The sequence below is a fragment of the Schistocerca piceifrons genome, chromosome 1 (genome assembly GCF_021461385.2).
Source record: "Schistocerca piceifrons isolate TAMUIC-IGC-003096 chromosome 1, iqSchPice1.1, whole genome shotgun sequence".
In the NCBI taxonomy this organism is placed as follows: Eukaryota; Metazoa; Arthropoda; class Insecta; order Orthoptera; family Acrididae; genus Schistocerca; species Schistocerca piceifrons.
Window position 1 is genome coordinate 312,160,656 of NC_060138.1, and position 16,664 is coordinate 312,177,319.

The following is a 16,664-nucleotide window of genomic DNA, read 5'->3' on the forward strand; positions in this document are numbered from 1 at the left end:
GATCACAATACAGTAATTGTTTATGGACATATTTATTCTACACATATATTATTCATGATTAAAAATTAGTCTGAGTCATACTCAGTACTGAGTCATACACAGCTGTCAATATAGATGTATCTTTGGTTTACGTTTATGCTGCAGCTATGAGCAGGTTGTGAGAAGTGATGGAGAAAAGTTGAGTAACTCACCTCTAATGTACCAGTGGAATACATTGTTAATGTATATTGAAGTGAAAAAAAGTGTCTTGTGATCTTTAAAAGTGAAGGATACATAGCAGAGTAACATTATCCATTGTTTCATTTTAAAGGAGGTACATTTTATCCTGAAATACATCATTTGGAGAACTCGGATAATAGTAATTATTGATGAATTTATTAAATCAAGGAATTATGCTGCAGTAATAATTGCAAGATGATGATTAACATACTATCCTGTTTTCTTTTTAAGATAATGAGATACAGCAATAACAGTAACTATGGCATTGAACAGAAAGTTGAGTGTTGTTTTTATTATTGACATTCTACATCCAACAGTGGTAGCAAAAATTATTCTAAGTTCCTTGTCCTACAATTAACTTTAATTAATTCTATGTCTGGAAATTTCCAATAGAATTGTATCTGGACTTTATTTAGTTGGGAATTTAACAAAATTTCGGTTATAGGCAGGAAGGGGTCCCATTAGAATAGCCTTCCACAATATGGACATGAAGACTCTGTACATCTTGTACCAGGGTTCAGTACCCAAGAGCTTTCAAATACCCCCACGAATAAAACTGTAGTGGGTTTATGTCCAGAGACCAAGAGACTATGGAGAGCAAGGAACTGGTCCATCTCGGTCTATCCATCTGCCACAGAATCTTTTATTTAGAAGCCTACAAACATTAACACAGAATGAGGAGAACTTTGATGAAAATAAGCAAAGTACAATAATTTTCATGTCAAATGATCACTTACTTCAGATGCTGTTTGAATAGTAAAAATGGTGGCATTACGTCTTTGAACAAGATCCTGAACATGGGCTTTCCATGAAAGTTTACTGTCTTTCTGAACACCTAGAAATTTTAACTGTTAAGTTTCACTAATCATATGCCCACTCAGTGAAATTAAAACATCATGTTTTGTTGAATTGTGTGTTGTAAACTGTAAAAACTGTCTCTTACTGTGATTTAGCATTAGTTTATTTTCTACAAGCAATGAACTTATGTCATGAACTGCATGATCTGAAACAGAGCCAATGTTGCACACAACATCCTTTGCTTCGAAGCTAGTGTCATCAGCAAACAAAAATACTTTAGAGTTTCCTGTAATAGTAGAGGACACATCATTTATATAAATAAGGAACACTGATCCCTGGGGCACCCCCCATTTGACCGTATCCCACTCAGATTCCACATCACAGCCATTTTCAACACTATTTAAACAGAAACTAATTGTGATGATAAATTATACCAGATGCCAATTCAACCTGATATGCTAAATGCACATTTTGTCAGTCCTCAACCAGATAACAGCATAATGAAGAATGTGTGTAAGGCAGAGGCACTGCTGCCGGAAATGAATAGCAAGCAGACAGACAGCTTTCACTGGACTTGTGTAACTGAGAAGATGTTCAATGAATCAATAGCTAGGTTCAGTAATTCTGGAGCAGAGCATTACTGTGATCTCTCAAACGATGTTATTGAGTATATCAGAAATCAAATTCTAACACCACTGACTAAATAATCAACAAAATTTTAAATGAAGGTAATCGTCCAGAATGTTTAAAAATATCTGCAGTTAAACCAGTACATAAAGAAGGAGATATATCATCACCAGGTAACTATCAACCAATATCACTTACACCCATAACATCAAAAATAACAGAATATAGTGGGTACTCCTAAACCAATTTTATCTGACAATAGTTTTCAGTTTACCTCACCGGCTTGGAAAGACATTGTTGATCATACTAAAATAATGCATATTCTAGCCTCAGTGTACCATCCATTGAGTAATCCTGCAGTAAGATATACAAGAGAAATTAGAAGACTGTTTAGAACATATTGTAGTAAAAATCATACCAGTTGGATACAATATGTCAGTGATTTTGAGGATATTATGAACAGCTTACAACATTCTTCAACAGGTTTTCACCACTTGAAATCACGTTTAATTGCAGGTCAGCTAACTTTATTTCTGCTGAGTTTCCACCATGTAAAATTCTGTCATCGCAAGAGAGAAAAGAGTGTGTCAGGGAGATGATGAAAAAGCAGGAGGATAGGAGAAAGCAGAGACATGATGGTAGTGGCAGATTTTCGAGGTAGGAGATATTGTATTGGTGAAAACCAAAGAGAAATCTAAAGTGTTGACACCTGAGATAAAGAAATTCTTTGATATTTATATAGGACCATTTGAAATTCTTGAAAATCTGAATCCTGGTGCATAGAGACATGTGTATCCTAAATCCAAGAAGTTGTTTGGGTTACACAATATCACTGAACTGAAAGCTTATAGACAAATTCCATAACTATCTTTTTTTTTCTTTCTCCTTTGTCAGGAATGTAGTAATGTAAGATTATGTGATCTCCAAAATCGTGTCTTGTGCATTGACTGAGTTTAAGTCTATGCCACACTACATTTGAAGATTCATACAACTATATAATTATATAATTCTGTAAAATATATATATATCTAAAAGCGAAGATGATGTGACTTACTGAACGAAAGTGCTGGCAGGTCGATAGACACACAAACAAACACAAACACACACACAAAATTCAAGCTTTCGCAACAAACTGTTGCCTCATCAGGAAAAAGGAAAGGAGAGGAAAAGACGAAAGGATGTGGGTTTTAAGGGAGAGGGTAAGGAGTCATTCCAATCCCGGGAGCGGAAAGACTTACCTTAGGGGGAAAAAGGGACGGGTATACACTCGCACACACACACATATCCATCCACACATATACAGTCTCCATATATATATATATATACAGTTTTGAAATGTGAAAATGCCATTAAATATCTAGTGATAGATTTCTTATTTTAAAATGCTATTGGTGTTAATTATTATTATTATTATTATTATTATTATTATTATTATTATTATTATTATTATTCTTGTGTACTCTACAGAAAGTGATTTAATTTAAGCTTCATGAACTCTTTTGGGTAAAGCCATGGATGTTGTGGTAAACTGAGTGAAGACTTGTGTGCTGTAAATATTAGGAATAATATCTTGAAATTTCATATGTGCAAACAAACACACGTGTACATTAAACACAGAATTCTTATGTCAGTACATCATGGACTATGGTCCATATCTCATAATGTAGGCATTTGTCGGATGATGCGTCAGTGCAGTCCGACTTGTCTAGCTTGTGTACATAATTTCTTTTAATCTACTAATTGCTAAAGGGATGTTACTTTGAGATATCTTTATTATATATGTGTATACTACCTTACTAGTTCATTTTTTCATTGCATTTAGCTCTGTTTATTAATATACCATATGTGTGAACTCTTTTTTAATCCATTTAGACATAAATTCTGAATACTTACTGTTTTCAATACAGACAGGTGAAACATATGCCATGTGATGTGAGGGAAGTATTGAATAGCATATTTAGTACATGAAACAATGTTTCAGGATTTGATGTGGAAGCTAGAAAGAAAATTACTTATCTGTTGGAGTGTGTGATGAGAAATCTAGGGAGGAAACTGAAAGATGTGGGTGGATCCAATCCCAAAGTCCTCTATGGCTGTACCCTTGTTGGTCCAGCCAACTTTCAAGAGATCACAGGTACTGAGTAATAGTACTCAAGCATCTGTCAACTACATCAGTCTTGTGACTCAAATTGGTAAATTGTTAGCCAAGAAATTATCCTGTATGCAAAATTCTTGTATTTTTATAAATTTCATGGAACTATTTGTTTATTATTGTGTGTAAGTCCACATAAATGTATGTATTTTCGGGTAGAGGGATTAACTTCACAACACATTTTGTAACTTTAAGTCTTGTTTGAGTTGGGTTGATGCTGTATGACTGATGATTTGTTATGTTCAAGACAGAAATGGTAGAACTTAATAAGGTCAGGAGTAAATTCTGTGAATCATGTTGTAAATAATTATCAGAATCTGATAAAATTATGCACTGTTAGATTAGTAGTCATACATTTCAATGAATTTTCTTATCTCAACACCCAGTATGTATTGTTTTTAATTGTAAATGAATCGTTTAGGCTTGTATGTATGTAGGTTAGTTTGTATGAACAATTAGCAAATAGTGTGGAAGACATTTATGTTTGTGATTGTAAATTGTGTATAGACTGTATAACAAGATGTATACATTTCTGATTTCACACACTGATTTTGGTCTTCATGCTACTTGATTATGTCACCATTCCAATCTATTAATGACTCAGATTACCTGCATTGTTGTATCTCACTGGAACTTGAGTTGTGTGCAAACTCATGCTTAACTCTGTTTTGGATACCCATGGTCATTGCGACGTTGTGTGTATGTACTCAAGAAGTGTGTGCAACTATTGATTGAGGCTAGATGCTTCCTCTAATTATTCTTTACATATGATTGAACATATTGATATATGATTATGAACTTTATTATTTTTGTTATGTTGAAACATTTCTGCTGGTGTGTACCTGGTGTGGTTTGGATTCATTGGTCGGTTTCCACATTGTAAGCATAGGCCCTAATATTTTTTCATTTTTGGTGTAAACTTGCAATTTGTAATTCTAGTACTTTACATTACCACTGCATTTATTTCTATAATTTAGTATTGTAATGTTGTAGTTTTGACATTGTATCATTTCTCTTGGGACAGAATGTTCCACAGATTTGAAAATCTGAATACCATGTCCTCATATAGGAATAGATAACGACTTGTATAGTATACATTTTTCTTACATTTTCTGTAATATGTTGTGTATCAGATACCTCTATACATCTGAATTCTACTTTATGAGGGTTAATATTCATACGTTTCTGGTATTTACTATGTTTGCAGGAACAATGTTTCACCTTTGCATTATTTTCATTTACATTGTGTTATTACGGTAACATTTGTCTGTAATATTTTAGTATTCATTTTTATGTATCATTAACAGACACTTAAACCTCATTCATAGAAATGCTGAAAGAAACTTAAATGTTGCACTAGGTTACACCTTTCTTTATGAAGCTAGATATGTTAGAGCAACTTCATGTGAGTTTTGTCCATCATTTTGGAAATTATCACCGCATGTTAATTTTGCCATTTCACCACTCATGTTTTACACTTATTTGGACTATAGACAAACTGTCAGCAAGAAGAACTCTGTGTGTTGTTATTAGAAATTTGTCAGGTGCTGTGTATTTCCTTCTACATCTTTCCCAGCTTTTTATAAGCTAACCTATACTTATGTTCATAGGGAAGTGATGATCATACAACCGAAATTTTTTTTGTAATTTTGGAATTTAACTTCGACATTCTGTATTCTATCTTTTGGCATCATTTTGTACACCATTTGGCAAATCTTATAGTAGGTCACAAAATATTGTAAACACATTGTTTCCATATAATGTGAATGGAATGTTTTAATGGGACATCCTCCTCTAGCATTACTTTTCCTAGGCAGCAACTGTCGATACCAGTATTATTTTCTGAATTTTGGACAGTTCAGTATTATCTCAATAGCTTTTCTGAAAACTTTTATATAGTTTTAAGCACAGTATATTATATTTCAAGGTAAAATTTATGACAAGGTATTAATTTATAAACACAGTATATTATATTTCAAGGTAAAATTTATGACAAGGTATTAATTTATAAATACAGTATATTATATTTCAAGGTAAAATTTATGAAAAGGTATTAATTTATAAAATATTTTAGTTTCAATGCTATAATCAACAAGTACTAGTTCTGAGTGTACAGTTAAAATTCATTTTTTTAAGAAACATTTGAAATTATGAATTACTGGCACACTTAAAATTTCTCTTATTAATTACACTTCCCTGTGCTGTTTACTGTGTTTATATGAAATAATAATCAAAATTAATAATGTAACAAAAACTAATAGCGATTCATTTGTTAAGAAGAATCATAAACCCTTTGGCATATTGTAATTTGCTCAGAGTGTGAGAGTCATTAGCATGCCTCTGATGTGATTGGCAGTATTTTTGTGCAAACAATGCAATTTTGGCTTTGTTAATGTGAAAAATCATGATACTGTATGACATACTCAAATGTGAGAAAATGTATTTACATTTAAAAAAATGTTGCAACAACAATCTACAGATTATATAGTTCAGACCAACCATGAGGACCTAATGTGACATTTTTCAACTTCTAGAATTAGACCCCTAGAAAAGAAGAACTGGAGCCAACTGAACATGACAAGCCAAATAAATTAGGAAGTTTATTTTAATCTACATTCCTCTCAAATCTTCATAAAATACATTGTGTAATGTGGACTATAGATGGAAGTAAGAAGGAGGGGGTAGATTACAACTCCGTATGACTGCTTAGAAAGCAATGTGCTCTGTTTTTGTGCAGATGTTTTCAATAAAGTGGTATTATTCTAAATACAGATCATATATTCAATATTCTACACCCACCCGTATCTTGATTTCCCACACTACTGATGTCAGTGATTCACAATGACTTTATACAAGGTAAAACTCACACTGATACTGTTACAAAAATGTGACCTGCACATAACCACTGGCCACTGAAATTCACATGTCATGCAGATGGTTCCCATTCTAGACAGTGCAGTGCTTCTCAACTGACTCTTCCATCATCTATAGACAGCAATTGTGCAAGTGAAATGCTTCAGGACTGTGGTTCTACTAATGGTGCTAGCCCTGAAAGTGTGGAACTCCATTGTAGTATCCTATTTGCAAAAATACATTTGTCAAAGGCAGCATATCTGCTGCACCATACCTGAATTTGTTTCCTTGATCTTTGCTGCTGGTGGTTGCCTGGATTTCATTCATGACCATGCAAAATATCCAGTTTCATCTGGAGCAGCCTCAAACCTGGTGTTTGATTGTGAACAATTTATTTCTATCTAGTCATGTTGGGAATGAACATTCACATCAAGAATGTTCCAGGGGCCACCAACATGGTATTCACATTGTTGACAACAATGCTGGCTACCATGTGCCACAGAATCAGTCTTGGTTTGTTTCATTTCATGCAGAGGCCAAATCTGACTGACTCCACTTGATTGCTTCGAGCTATGACTGGAGCAACAACCTTCATACATCAAAACCCTGTCCCACTATTTGTCCTGTGCCTGCATCTGTGCAGAACATCTCCATCTGTGTTGTGCCCATTCTGAGCAGAAAACCACTGAGCATGCTATGCTCTCATCTGTGTGGATCATCATCAACCATGTCACCCCTGCATAACCCCCACACATGACGAAATCTGCCACACCTCAGCAGAGCCAGCTCTATCAGCATCATTCAATGTGTGTCTCCACATTATCTTAGTCCAGTGACCTGCAACCCATCTAAACAAATTACTTTGAGCTCTGCGACAACACCCCATACACTGACAGATCTTCGTGTGCTGTTGTCTGGTTTATAGTTACTCAATAATGCTTGCAACATTTCTGTCCACTCCAACCTGTCCCACTCCCAATGAACCATTTTCGAGCAGATATCAGCTCTGACATCAATTCAATAGCACTTGACAGCTCAACAAGAACAGATGAAACTACAGCATTGCAAATGCATGAAGCTTCCAGCTCACTGACCACAGTTCACAGACCCATGACCCAAACTCTGCGAGCATCATTACCTTGCTGCCTCACACTGACAGTCACCCATAAGGACATCATAAAACCAGAACTACTGATGCACTTTTAATGCCAGTCCCACCTCTTCTTGTTTGTACATTATGCTGAGCTCCTGTACTTGTACATGGGCCACTGTATCGCAGAAAGTTTTGCCATAGTGCATCCACCCCAGCTGGTACATCAAATGTTCAAGACAAACAGCTGGAAGACAGTCATACATCCACTGACATACTCAAGCAGTGTGCCCCCCCATCTGATGAGTTCCTGGTGATTCACTAACACTATGCCCACACATTCCATATGGAGATTGTGTTGCTCCCACAACATAGTAATGACACATCTGCTGCCCTCACTATGGCATGCAACTAGCTCACAGTCTTGACACTCAACCATCATGATGACAAGTGTGGCAGCGTACAGGTAAGCATAGTGCCACTGACTGGTCATGCCTACACAATGTCCGACCATGCCCATTCGCTACTCCACCCTACCTCTGCACTGTCTAGTCCCAGACATGCAACAAAACACAAACGACAGTACACTGTGTTTCTCCTCCAGCACTGGTATCTTTGGGCGTGCCTCTCTGGTTGGGCAGCACACTATTCCCATGTCTCTTCTGCATGGCTCACTGGAATGCAGCTCGATTACCATCTGTTCCAGATCTTCACATGACATCACCTACTCCATTGACTCCATTGACTACTTTCATCTGGTTCCACATTCAGTTAACACCTACTAAAGACTGACAGTGTTCTACAATGCCACATTTGAGAAACATCAGAGGACTTGAACTCAACATGATCCTGGTGCAACCACTGTCAGTTGCAGTATTCACCTCCAGCTGTCACCGACAACTTTGGTGACTCTTCCTGACACAATAGTTCTGGACAAAAATGTTAGACTATATGAGTGCATCTCAGCATACACCAATTTCGACCATGACCCAAAACAGACCAGTACCCAGCATTCCTGCCCCCTCTCAGCTTCCAGGCCACGACCATTGTAGTTTGAACAGGCTAATAAATTAGCAACTTGCATCAATTGCACCACCCACTAAACATATGCTTTCACTTTGATGTCATCAAAGTCCCTCTGGTATGCATGGCTTCCACATGCTGACATCCTTGTCACTGACACCCCACCCCCATCTCTTCAATTGCACCACTGGGGCCCCATGCAGACACACTGGATGTTTCCTCATCAGTCACAGATATTCTGCCTATTTAGCATTCATATGACACTCAGAACAACTTCAGGAATGGCCTTGTCATGTCTCGTGAAAGTGCCAGCCATGGCACGACTGGTCATGTGCATCAACATGTCATCACCTATCTGAAACATCCAACCAGGCCTGGTTTCTGTCCCAGTGATAAAATGCATGGTCAGAAGAGATTCACACCTACAAGAAATTGCCACCTTCTGGCCCAACCACAAAGTGGCTGATCAATCATCTTATCATACATGACTCCCGATACGGCCCAACTGCCATGTCACCTCATTGACATTTGTAGTGCAGCTCCTTCACTTCCTCCCCCATGATTTTCATGCTGGGGAGAGGGGGGGGGGTAGGTGGGAGGAGGGGCACAGGGGTCACTGTGGTGGCTATCAACCACAACAACACCATCACTGACCAGCGATAGCAACTTTGTTCTTTGTGGTGGAAGCACTCCCTCCCTCCCTCCCTCCCCCCCCCCCCCCTCTCTCTCTCTCTCCCTCCCTCTCTGTCCCTCTGTTTGGTAACCTCTGTGATCTGTTTTTCTCTTGTTGTGTGGATGTTCTATGCACTCGTGTTCAATATAATGTTGTTACTCTATGTATAGGTCATGTATTTGATATTCTACATGTCTGCATACTTTTCCACACTCAAAAATACCACTGTTGCTCTCAAAAATTCTTCTGCAGCAATGCTAGGAAAAACTATGGCATTGTTTCTTTTTGTGATATTTACTTTTTATTGTCTTGAACTGCTGGGGCTGCATGGTGTAGTATTCTCTGTAATCTTGAAAATTGTTCCACAGCATTCTTGTGATTTCTGTTGTTGTTCATCATGTAAATTTATCCTGGTTTTCACTTCACAATTTCTTAAAAGCTTAATTTCATCCAGTTGGTTTACTATGCTGGTTCCTACTTGCTACTCAACAGTGTGTACTCTTTCACTTCTTTTTTAGTTTTTTCGTGGCACATTATGATTAACTCTTTAATTTTAATATTTAAATTCAGTTTGTTCTCACTTGCTTTCTTCTTCACTGAAGACTATTTCACCACTTGTAAGGTATTCGTGTCTTCCAAAAGCTAGCAAATTTTCTTTCTCTGTTATGATGACTCAACACTTCTGTTATTAGGTAAGTGGTCTCCTTTACTCCTAAATTATTTACGTTTAGTTTTTGTAACACTAAAACAGTATTTAAAACCTGAAAATTGTGTTCAGAAATTAGACAACATTAAATTGTAATGTTGTCTTTAAGGGTATCAACAACAACCTGCCTGGTCAAATCAATTGGGCTACTGGGAACAGAAATGCTAAATTGTATTTGTATAGAATTTGATCATTACACAGAAATGGAAATATTATGTTAAATTTAGTGACATCTGGTTAATATTTAACCTATATCTGAATAACTGTCAGTGACATTCACAAATTAGACCATGTGTAGAAACTGTGCTGAGTTTGGAAAGATATGTCATGTTTGGCATGGAAAAACAGAGTTGCTAGTTGCTGGTCATATGTGTTATGGGAAAGAACTGTTTGTAATTTCTATGTGTATGAAAGGTTTACATGAAGTTCACTCCCACATTTAAGTTTTAATATGTATGATACACGAGTGGAGCAAGAAGCAAAAGTAAATGATGAAGACTATTGAAGTTAATAGCCTTTTCTTAATTTGTATTGATTAACTTCATGAAATACATTATGGAAAAATTTCTGCAGAGCTGCTACTTCAAACCTGGAGACACTAACTATGCATTCCCAACTTCTACAAGACATGAAGGGACCTGTAGCACTGAACTCATGTCAGGCATGATGGCACATGCAAATTCAATTGAGATTTTGGTGGGAGGTCATAGGGTCAAACACAATACCTTTCAATATTTAAAGAGTTGATTTTCGTTTAGTTGTTCTAACATAATCCAAATGTCACAGAATGCAAAAATTGATTTTAGTGAGACAATGTGAAAAAAATGGCTCTGAGCACTATGGGACTTAACTGCTGTGGTCATCAGTCCCCTAGAACTTAGAACTACTTAAACCTAACCAACCTAAGGACACCACACACATCCATGCCCGAGGCAGGATTCGAACCGGCAACTGTAGCGGTCGCGCGGTTCCAGACTGTAGCGCCTAGAACTGCTCGACCACTCTGGCCAGCAGAGAATGTGAGCATCACAGTCTAGCAAGCATAATTTTATGAAACAATACTAACTCCACAAATTTAATTTGAATTTGAAGTCTAACTTACAGCAACTGTTGTGCTGTTCTGCTGCAGAGTTATAGTTGCATCTCCATAGTAGAAGCTCCTCACTTCACGAGCACCTTGTGTTCTCTGTTCTGCTGTAGGCAGCCTTAAATCAGGTCCAATCATTAACTCAAAGTTCTGATCCAGCTGGGCTATCTGCTCAGCTGTTGAAAGGCCTCCTGAAGCTGTTAAATAATGAAATGACAGTTTCATGTAAGAGTCTAATAACAGAGGTTAAAAACTTTTAATTTACACAATATGACATCAAGAAGAAACAATTTGCATACTTTAGCTTATCAAGTAAATGATAGAATCAATGCAAAAATAAAACATCAGTCACAGGTCAAGTATTAGGACTGCTCCAACTGAGAAACTGAAGCCTACAAAACAGTATGAGAAGTGATCTATGATCAGGTGACATGTGATCTGTTTGACAACAATTCCTTCAGCTATTATGTCAATGCTTCTATTCAAGCAGTTCCACACTTAGCCTCCTCACAATGATTGACTGAACCCTGTACCAGACGTCCCTATCTCAGAAAATGTATGAGGAGGTACTGGGGACTGAACCTGGGTTCTTCTGCAGTAATGATAGTGACATAACCATTCAGATTTGGAGTCCATTTAAAATAAATATACAAATATTTAATCTAAGATTCATTACTGCAGCTGTTTAAAACAAATTTGATGTTTTCTTTGAAAGACATTTTTATTATTCATGTTTCCAATTTAGGAATGGACTGTATTCAAAGTTCTGATCCAACTGAGCTACCTGCTCAGCTACTGAAAGGCCGCCTGAAGCTGTTAAAATAATGAAATGACAGTTTCATGTAGGGATAAAAGCTTATAGTTTACACAATGTGACATCATGATACCACACAGATCACATGCAGTATCGCTTATAAAAATAAGTTTTTATTATTGTTCATCAGTTTACACGAAAACTCAGTAAATAACAATGTTACACATGTCAAGTTACAACAGTGTTGTAAATAAAATAAATCATTCTTTTGTAAACTAAGAAACCTGAACATGCACTGAGCAGAACAGTTCTGAAAGAAAGCAATTATCTTTCTGAGACAGGAAAAATCATCAAACAGCTGGCCGAGTTGTGATTGGAAATGGTACAAAACAAGTAAAGAATAAGCTTGAAATTATAGATTGCCATTTTCTTTTCTGAGCTCTAAAACAATCCCAGCCTGTATTGATCAAATATAATGCAATATTGAAATTTGACGAATGTCCCACATACACACTCTCATTTACTCACACGTTCACATAACACATAGTAAAATAAATATTTATTTTAATAGTTCTTTCTGAAGTTATTCTACACTCATGCTCATAAATTAAGGATAATGCTGATACATGGTGAAACAACACCCTGGTGGACCGTTTGTGGGTTTAAATCACCTCGGGGTATGACCATGCAGTGCATTTGACCTGTGGTCATCACACGGTGGCACTGGCAGCAGTCCACATATGTGGAGGTGCGTTGGTGCATGTCACAGTACGGTGCATCGAGTGAGTGCGCAGATGTTTTCAGACATGCTAATGGTGACTGTGTTTTCAAACTGGCTTAAAGAACACATATTGATGACGTTATGAGGGGTAGACTACTAGGATGACAGGTGGCTGGTGAAACACGGTAGGTCCATGAGCCACAAAGTATGATCTCAAGATTATGGCAACAATTCCAGCAGACAGACTTGTCTAGGTGGTACAGTACGGGACATCCACAGTGTACAACACCACAATAAGTCTGCTGTCTCACCATCAGTGCCCACAGACAGTCACAGAGTACTGCAGGTAGCCTTACTCAAGACCTTACCGCAGCCACAGGAACAGTTGTCTCCAGACACACAGTCTACAGTCGACTGAACAGACATGGTTTATTCGCCCAGAGACCTGCAAGGTGCGTTCCACTGACCCCTGGTCACAGGAGAGCCCGTAAAGCCTGGTGTCAAGAACACAGCACATGGTCATTAGAACAGTGGTCCCACGTTATATTCACGGACGAGTCCAGGTATAGTCTGAACAGTGATTCTGGCTGGGTTTTCATCTGGTGTAAAACAAGAACTAGATACCACCACTTAATGTCCTTGAAAGGGACCTGTATGGAGGTCATGGTTTGATGGTGTGGGGTGGGATTATGATTGGTGCACATACACCCCTGCATGTCTTTGACAGAGGAACTGTAACAGGTCAGGTGTATCAGGATGTCATTTCGCACCAGTATGTCCACCTTTTCAGGGGTGCAGCAGGTCTCACGTTCCTCCTGGTAGATGATAACGCACAGCCCCACCAAGCAACCATCGTGGAAGAGTACCTTGAAACAGAAGATATCAGGTGAATGGAGTGGCCTGCCTGTTCTCAAGACCTAAATCCCATTGAGCACATCTGGGATGCTCTCAGTCGATGTATTGCTGCATGTCTTCAAACCCCTAGGACACTTTATGAGCTCCGACAGGCACTGTGCAAGAATGGGAGGCTATACCCCAGCAGCTGCTCGAACACCTGATCCAAAGTATGCCAACCCATTGTGCGGCCTGTGTACATGTGCATGGTGACCATTTCCCATATTGATGTTGGGGTACATGCACAGGAAACAGTGGCACTTTGTAGCACATGTGTTTCTGGATGGCTTTCTCAACTTATCACCAATACCGTGGTCTTAAAGATCTGTCGTGTGTGTTCCCTATGTGCCTATGCTATTAGCTCCAGTTGTGTGTAGTGCCACATTGTGTGGCACCACATTCTGCAATTATCCTTAATTTATGAGCATGAGTGTAGATTTCATACTACGAAAATTGTAAGGTATATGAAATTTTTAAATTAAATTTCAATTAAATAATTCTATACCTAATACTTCAGGTGAGTGTTTCAATCAACAACCAAAAACAAGTCATAAATGTTCCCAGGTGGATTTCCTTTCTTAAGTATAGTTTTTCTAACTTAAAAGTAAATTTTTCTCTCTCTTAAAATATGCCCACCAGAAAGCTGAGATTTTCACACCACCTTTCTATTAATAACAAAGTGCAGTATACAAATTTTGAAAGTGATTATACACAAACTACTATCCTTTATTTAGATTGTTATAGGTTTTGAATGAGCACGTTCAGTAAGACACACTGAATAGTTTTCCCACGGCAGGCAGTGACAGATGCATGTGTGTCTCCCAGGTAGGCTGCTAGATGTCAGCCCCCAAAGTTATGTACAGCAAGCTATCCTATAACAAATGTTTGCTCAGAACAACCTGCGATGCTATAAAGTCAACCTCATTTTGCTGAAGCTCATTCTCTACAATAGGAAAATCTAGTTAGCCCTTCATCACTATGGACAGTTTGCACAGATTTCTCTATGCATCCAAAGTAGTGCACTGTGTTCGACTCCTTTGTTACTTGACTCTGTTCCTGATATTGTAATAAGTGTTGGTGCTATGGATGGAATAGGCAGTAGTGGTTGGATGTATGTAACAGGTCTTGCACCTTAGTCTTCTACAGTACAGTAATGCATGGAGTAGGAGGGGCGTATGGAGAGATGTCATCTGGAAAGGCATGATGTGCAAGCCAAGTGTAGAAAATGTAACTAAATTCCCTAAATGCAATAAATGGTTGCAGGTTTGTGCATTACTTCATTTGCCATAAGTTGTGTTGACTCTGAGTTTTTTTTATTTATATAGAAACAAGAAGAAACAGTTCAGACAGTTCTGTTTATAAATTCTACAAAATTATGAGACAGAATATCTGGCCAGCACTTACATTTCAGAGGCCAAATTTTTAGTACTGCTAGTAGATACATAAAAAAGGTAAAAGTATACAAAACTGCCCTAGATTTTTCAAGTATTAGTACCTTTCTTAAGGACAAAACAGAGCCGGAATTAGAAAGGCTAAAAAGAAATGACAAGTCATTGAAACTACAGGATGAAATGAGTTTGTCTGTTGTGAGGACAATGAAGATGAAGGGAGTTTTGTGTACTTTTGTACATTGCTGATCATTAAAACTGAGTCACTGGGAAGAATGTAAATTAACGAAAATTTACTTATTGTATACACAGTGCACATGAAAGAATACATTATTAAATTTGTTAAAGGAATGGTGTACATGGTGTGAAATTAGTATACAGTGCTTTGATGACAGACACAGGCACATCATTCCATGCTACTTGAGGTAGTCATTTAGTAGGTGTGCCAATCTCTCAGTATCCCACAAACAAATGTTTTCACTGGGTGAGATCTCTGGAGAATGGACTGGCCCTGGCAACAGTCAAACACCCTCTGTACTGAGGCATGTTAGGACAGCATGAGAAGCATGTCATCTCAAGAATCAAGAATTTTATTCACCATAGATCATTTTACAATGATATTGGCTTCGTCATACAAGATGTACTAGTACATACAGAATAATAAAATAAACTTCTGTCAATACATTATAGAATACATTTGAAGCATGGCAGTGTACCAAATTACAAAGGATAGCTTTTAAAAGTTAACGCAACAAGCTATCTTATAATCTAATATAATATGATGTATTATTGTTTATAGTATAAACTTTTTAATTACACACGATTAACCACAGCACAAAATAATATGTTTAACTACAGACAACTTTTAAATGCTTATATTCTCCTCAGGCATCTCAGAGAATCCCTTAATGTCATAGAATGGACGATCTGACAGCCAGCTGTACCAGTTAATTTTAAAAGAATTTGTATCCATAGACTGAACATGAACTGACTGTTTATTGAACATTTTGAGTGGGTTAACTTTGTGGGAATTTCCTGTTCTCGCTAATCTGTGGTACGGTATGTCTAAATTACCGTTAGCCTTGGTGTTGTGTTTGTGTATTTCCCTTCTGGCAATAAATTCTGAAATATTATTTTTAATATAGAGTACAGACACATAGATGTATAGATTTATAATTGTAAGTATTCTGAGTCTGGAAAAAAGAGGACGACAGTGCTCCCTATGACCTCTTTTACATATTATACGTATGACTTTTTTTTGTAATTTCAATACGTTTTTCATGTGAGGGGAGTGCCCCCATATAATCAGACCACATGAAATATGTGACTGGAATAGCCCAAAGTATGTCACCCTGAGGTACTCCAAGCTCACTACCTCCCTTAGTTTCAAGAGAAGGTATGCCACCCGAGATATTTTTTCACATACATGATTGACATGTTCCTCCCAATATAGTTTTGAGTCAATGTGAATACCTAAGAGTTTTACCGACTTGTTGCCTACTTCATTTGATGTTCCCATTAGAAGTTGTTGTGTTTTGTCAGGGTTGCATAAGAGCTTCTGCAAACCAGTCCAGGGCCTTATCTAGTGTTTCACTTGTTAGGTTATTCAGGTCTGAAATGTTCTGATGTGTGGTAAGTAGTGTTGTATCGTCAGCATAACACACAACAGGGTGAGCTAT

General features: G+C 37.5%; 1 protein-coding gene across 1 annotated transcript in view; it reads right to left on the reverse strand.

Moving 5' to 3' along the window:
* Positions 1 to 16,664, reverse strand: part of LOC124804954 (esterase FE4-like) — a 103,460-nt gene that overhangs the window by 39,492 nt on the left and 47,304 nt on the right. The window contains exon 8 of the mRNA XM_047265345.1: positions 11,244 to 11,425. Within this exon, the coding sequence (XP_047121301.1) occupies positions 11,244 to 11,425 (182 nt within the window). The remainder of the gene's footprint in view (positions 1 to 11,243; positions 11,426 to 16,664) is intronic.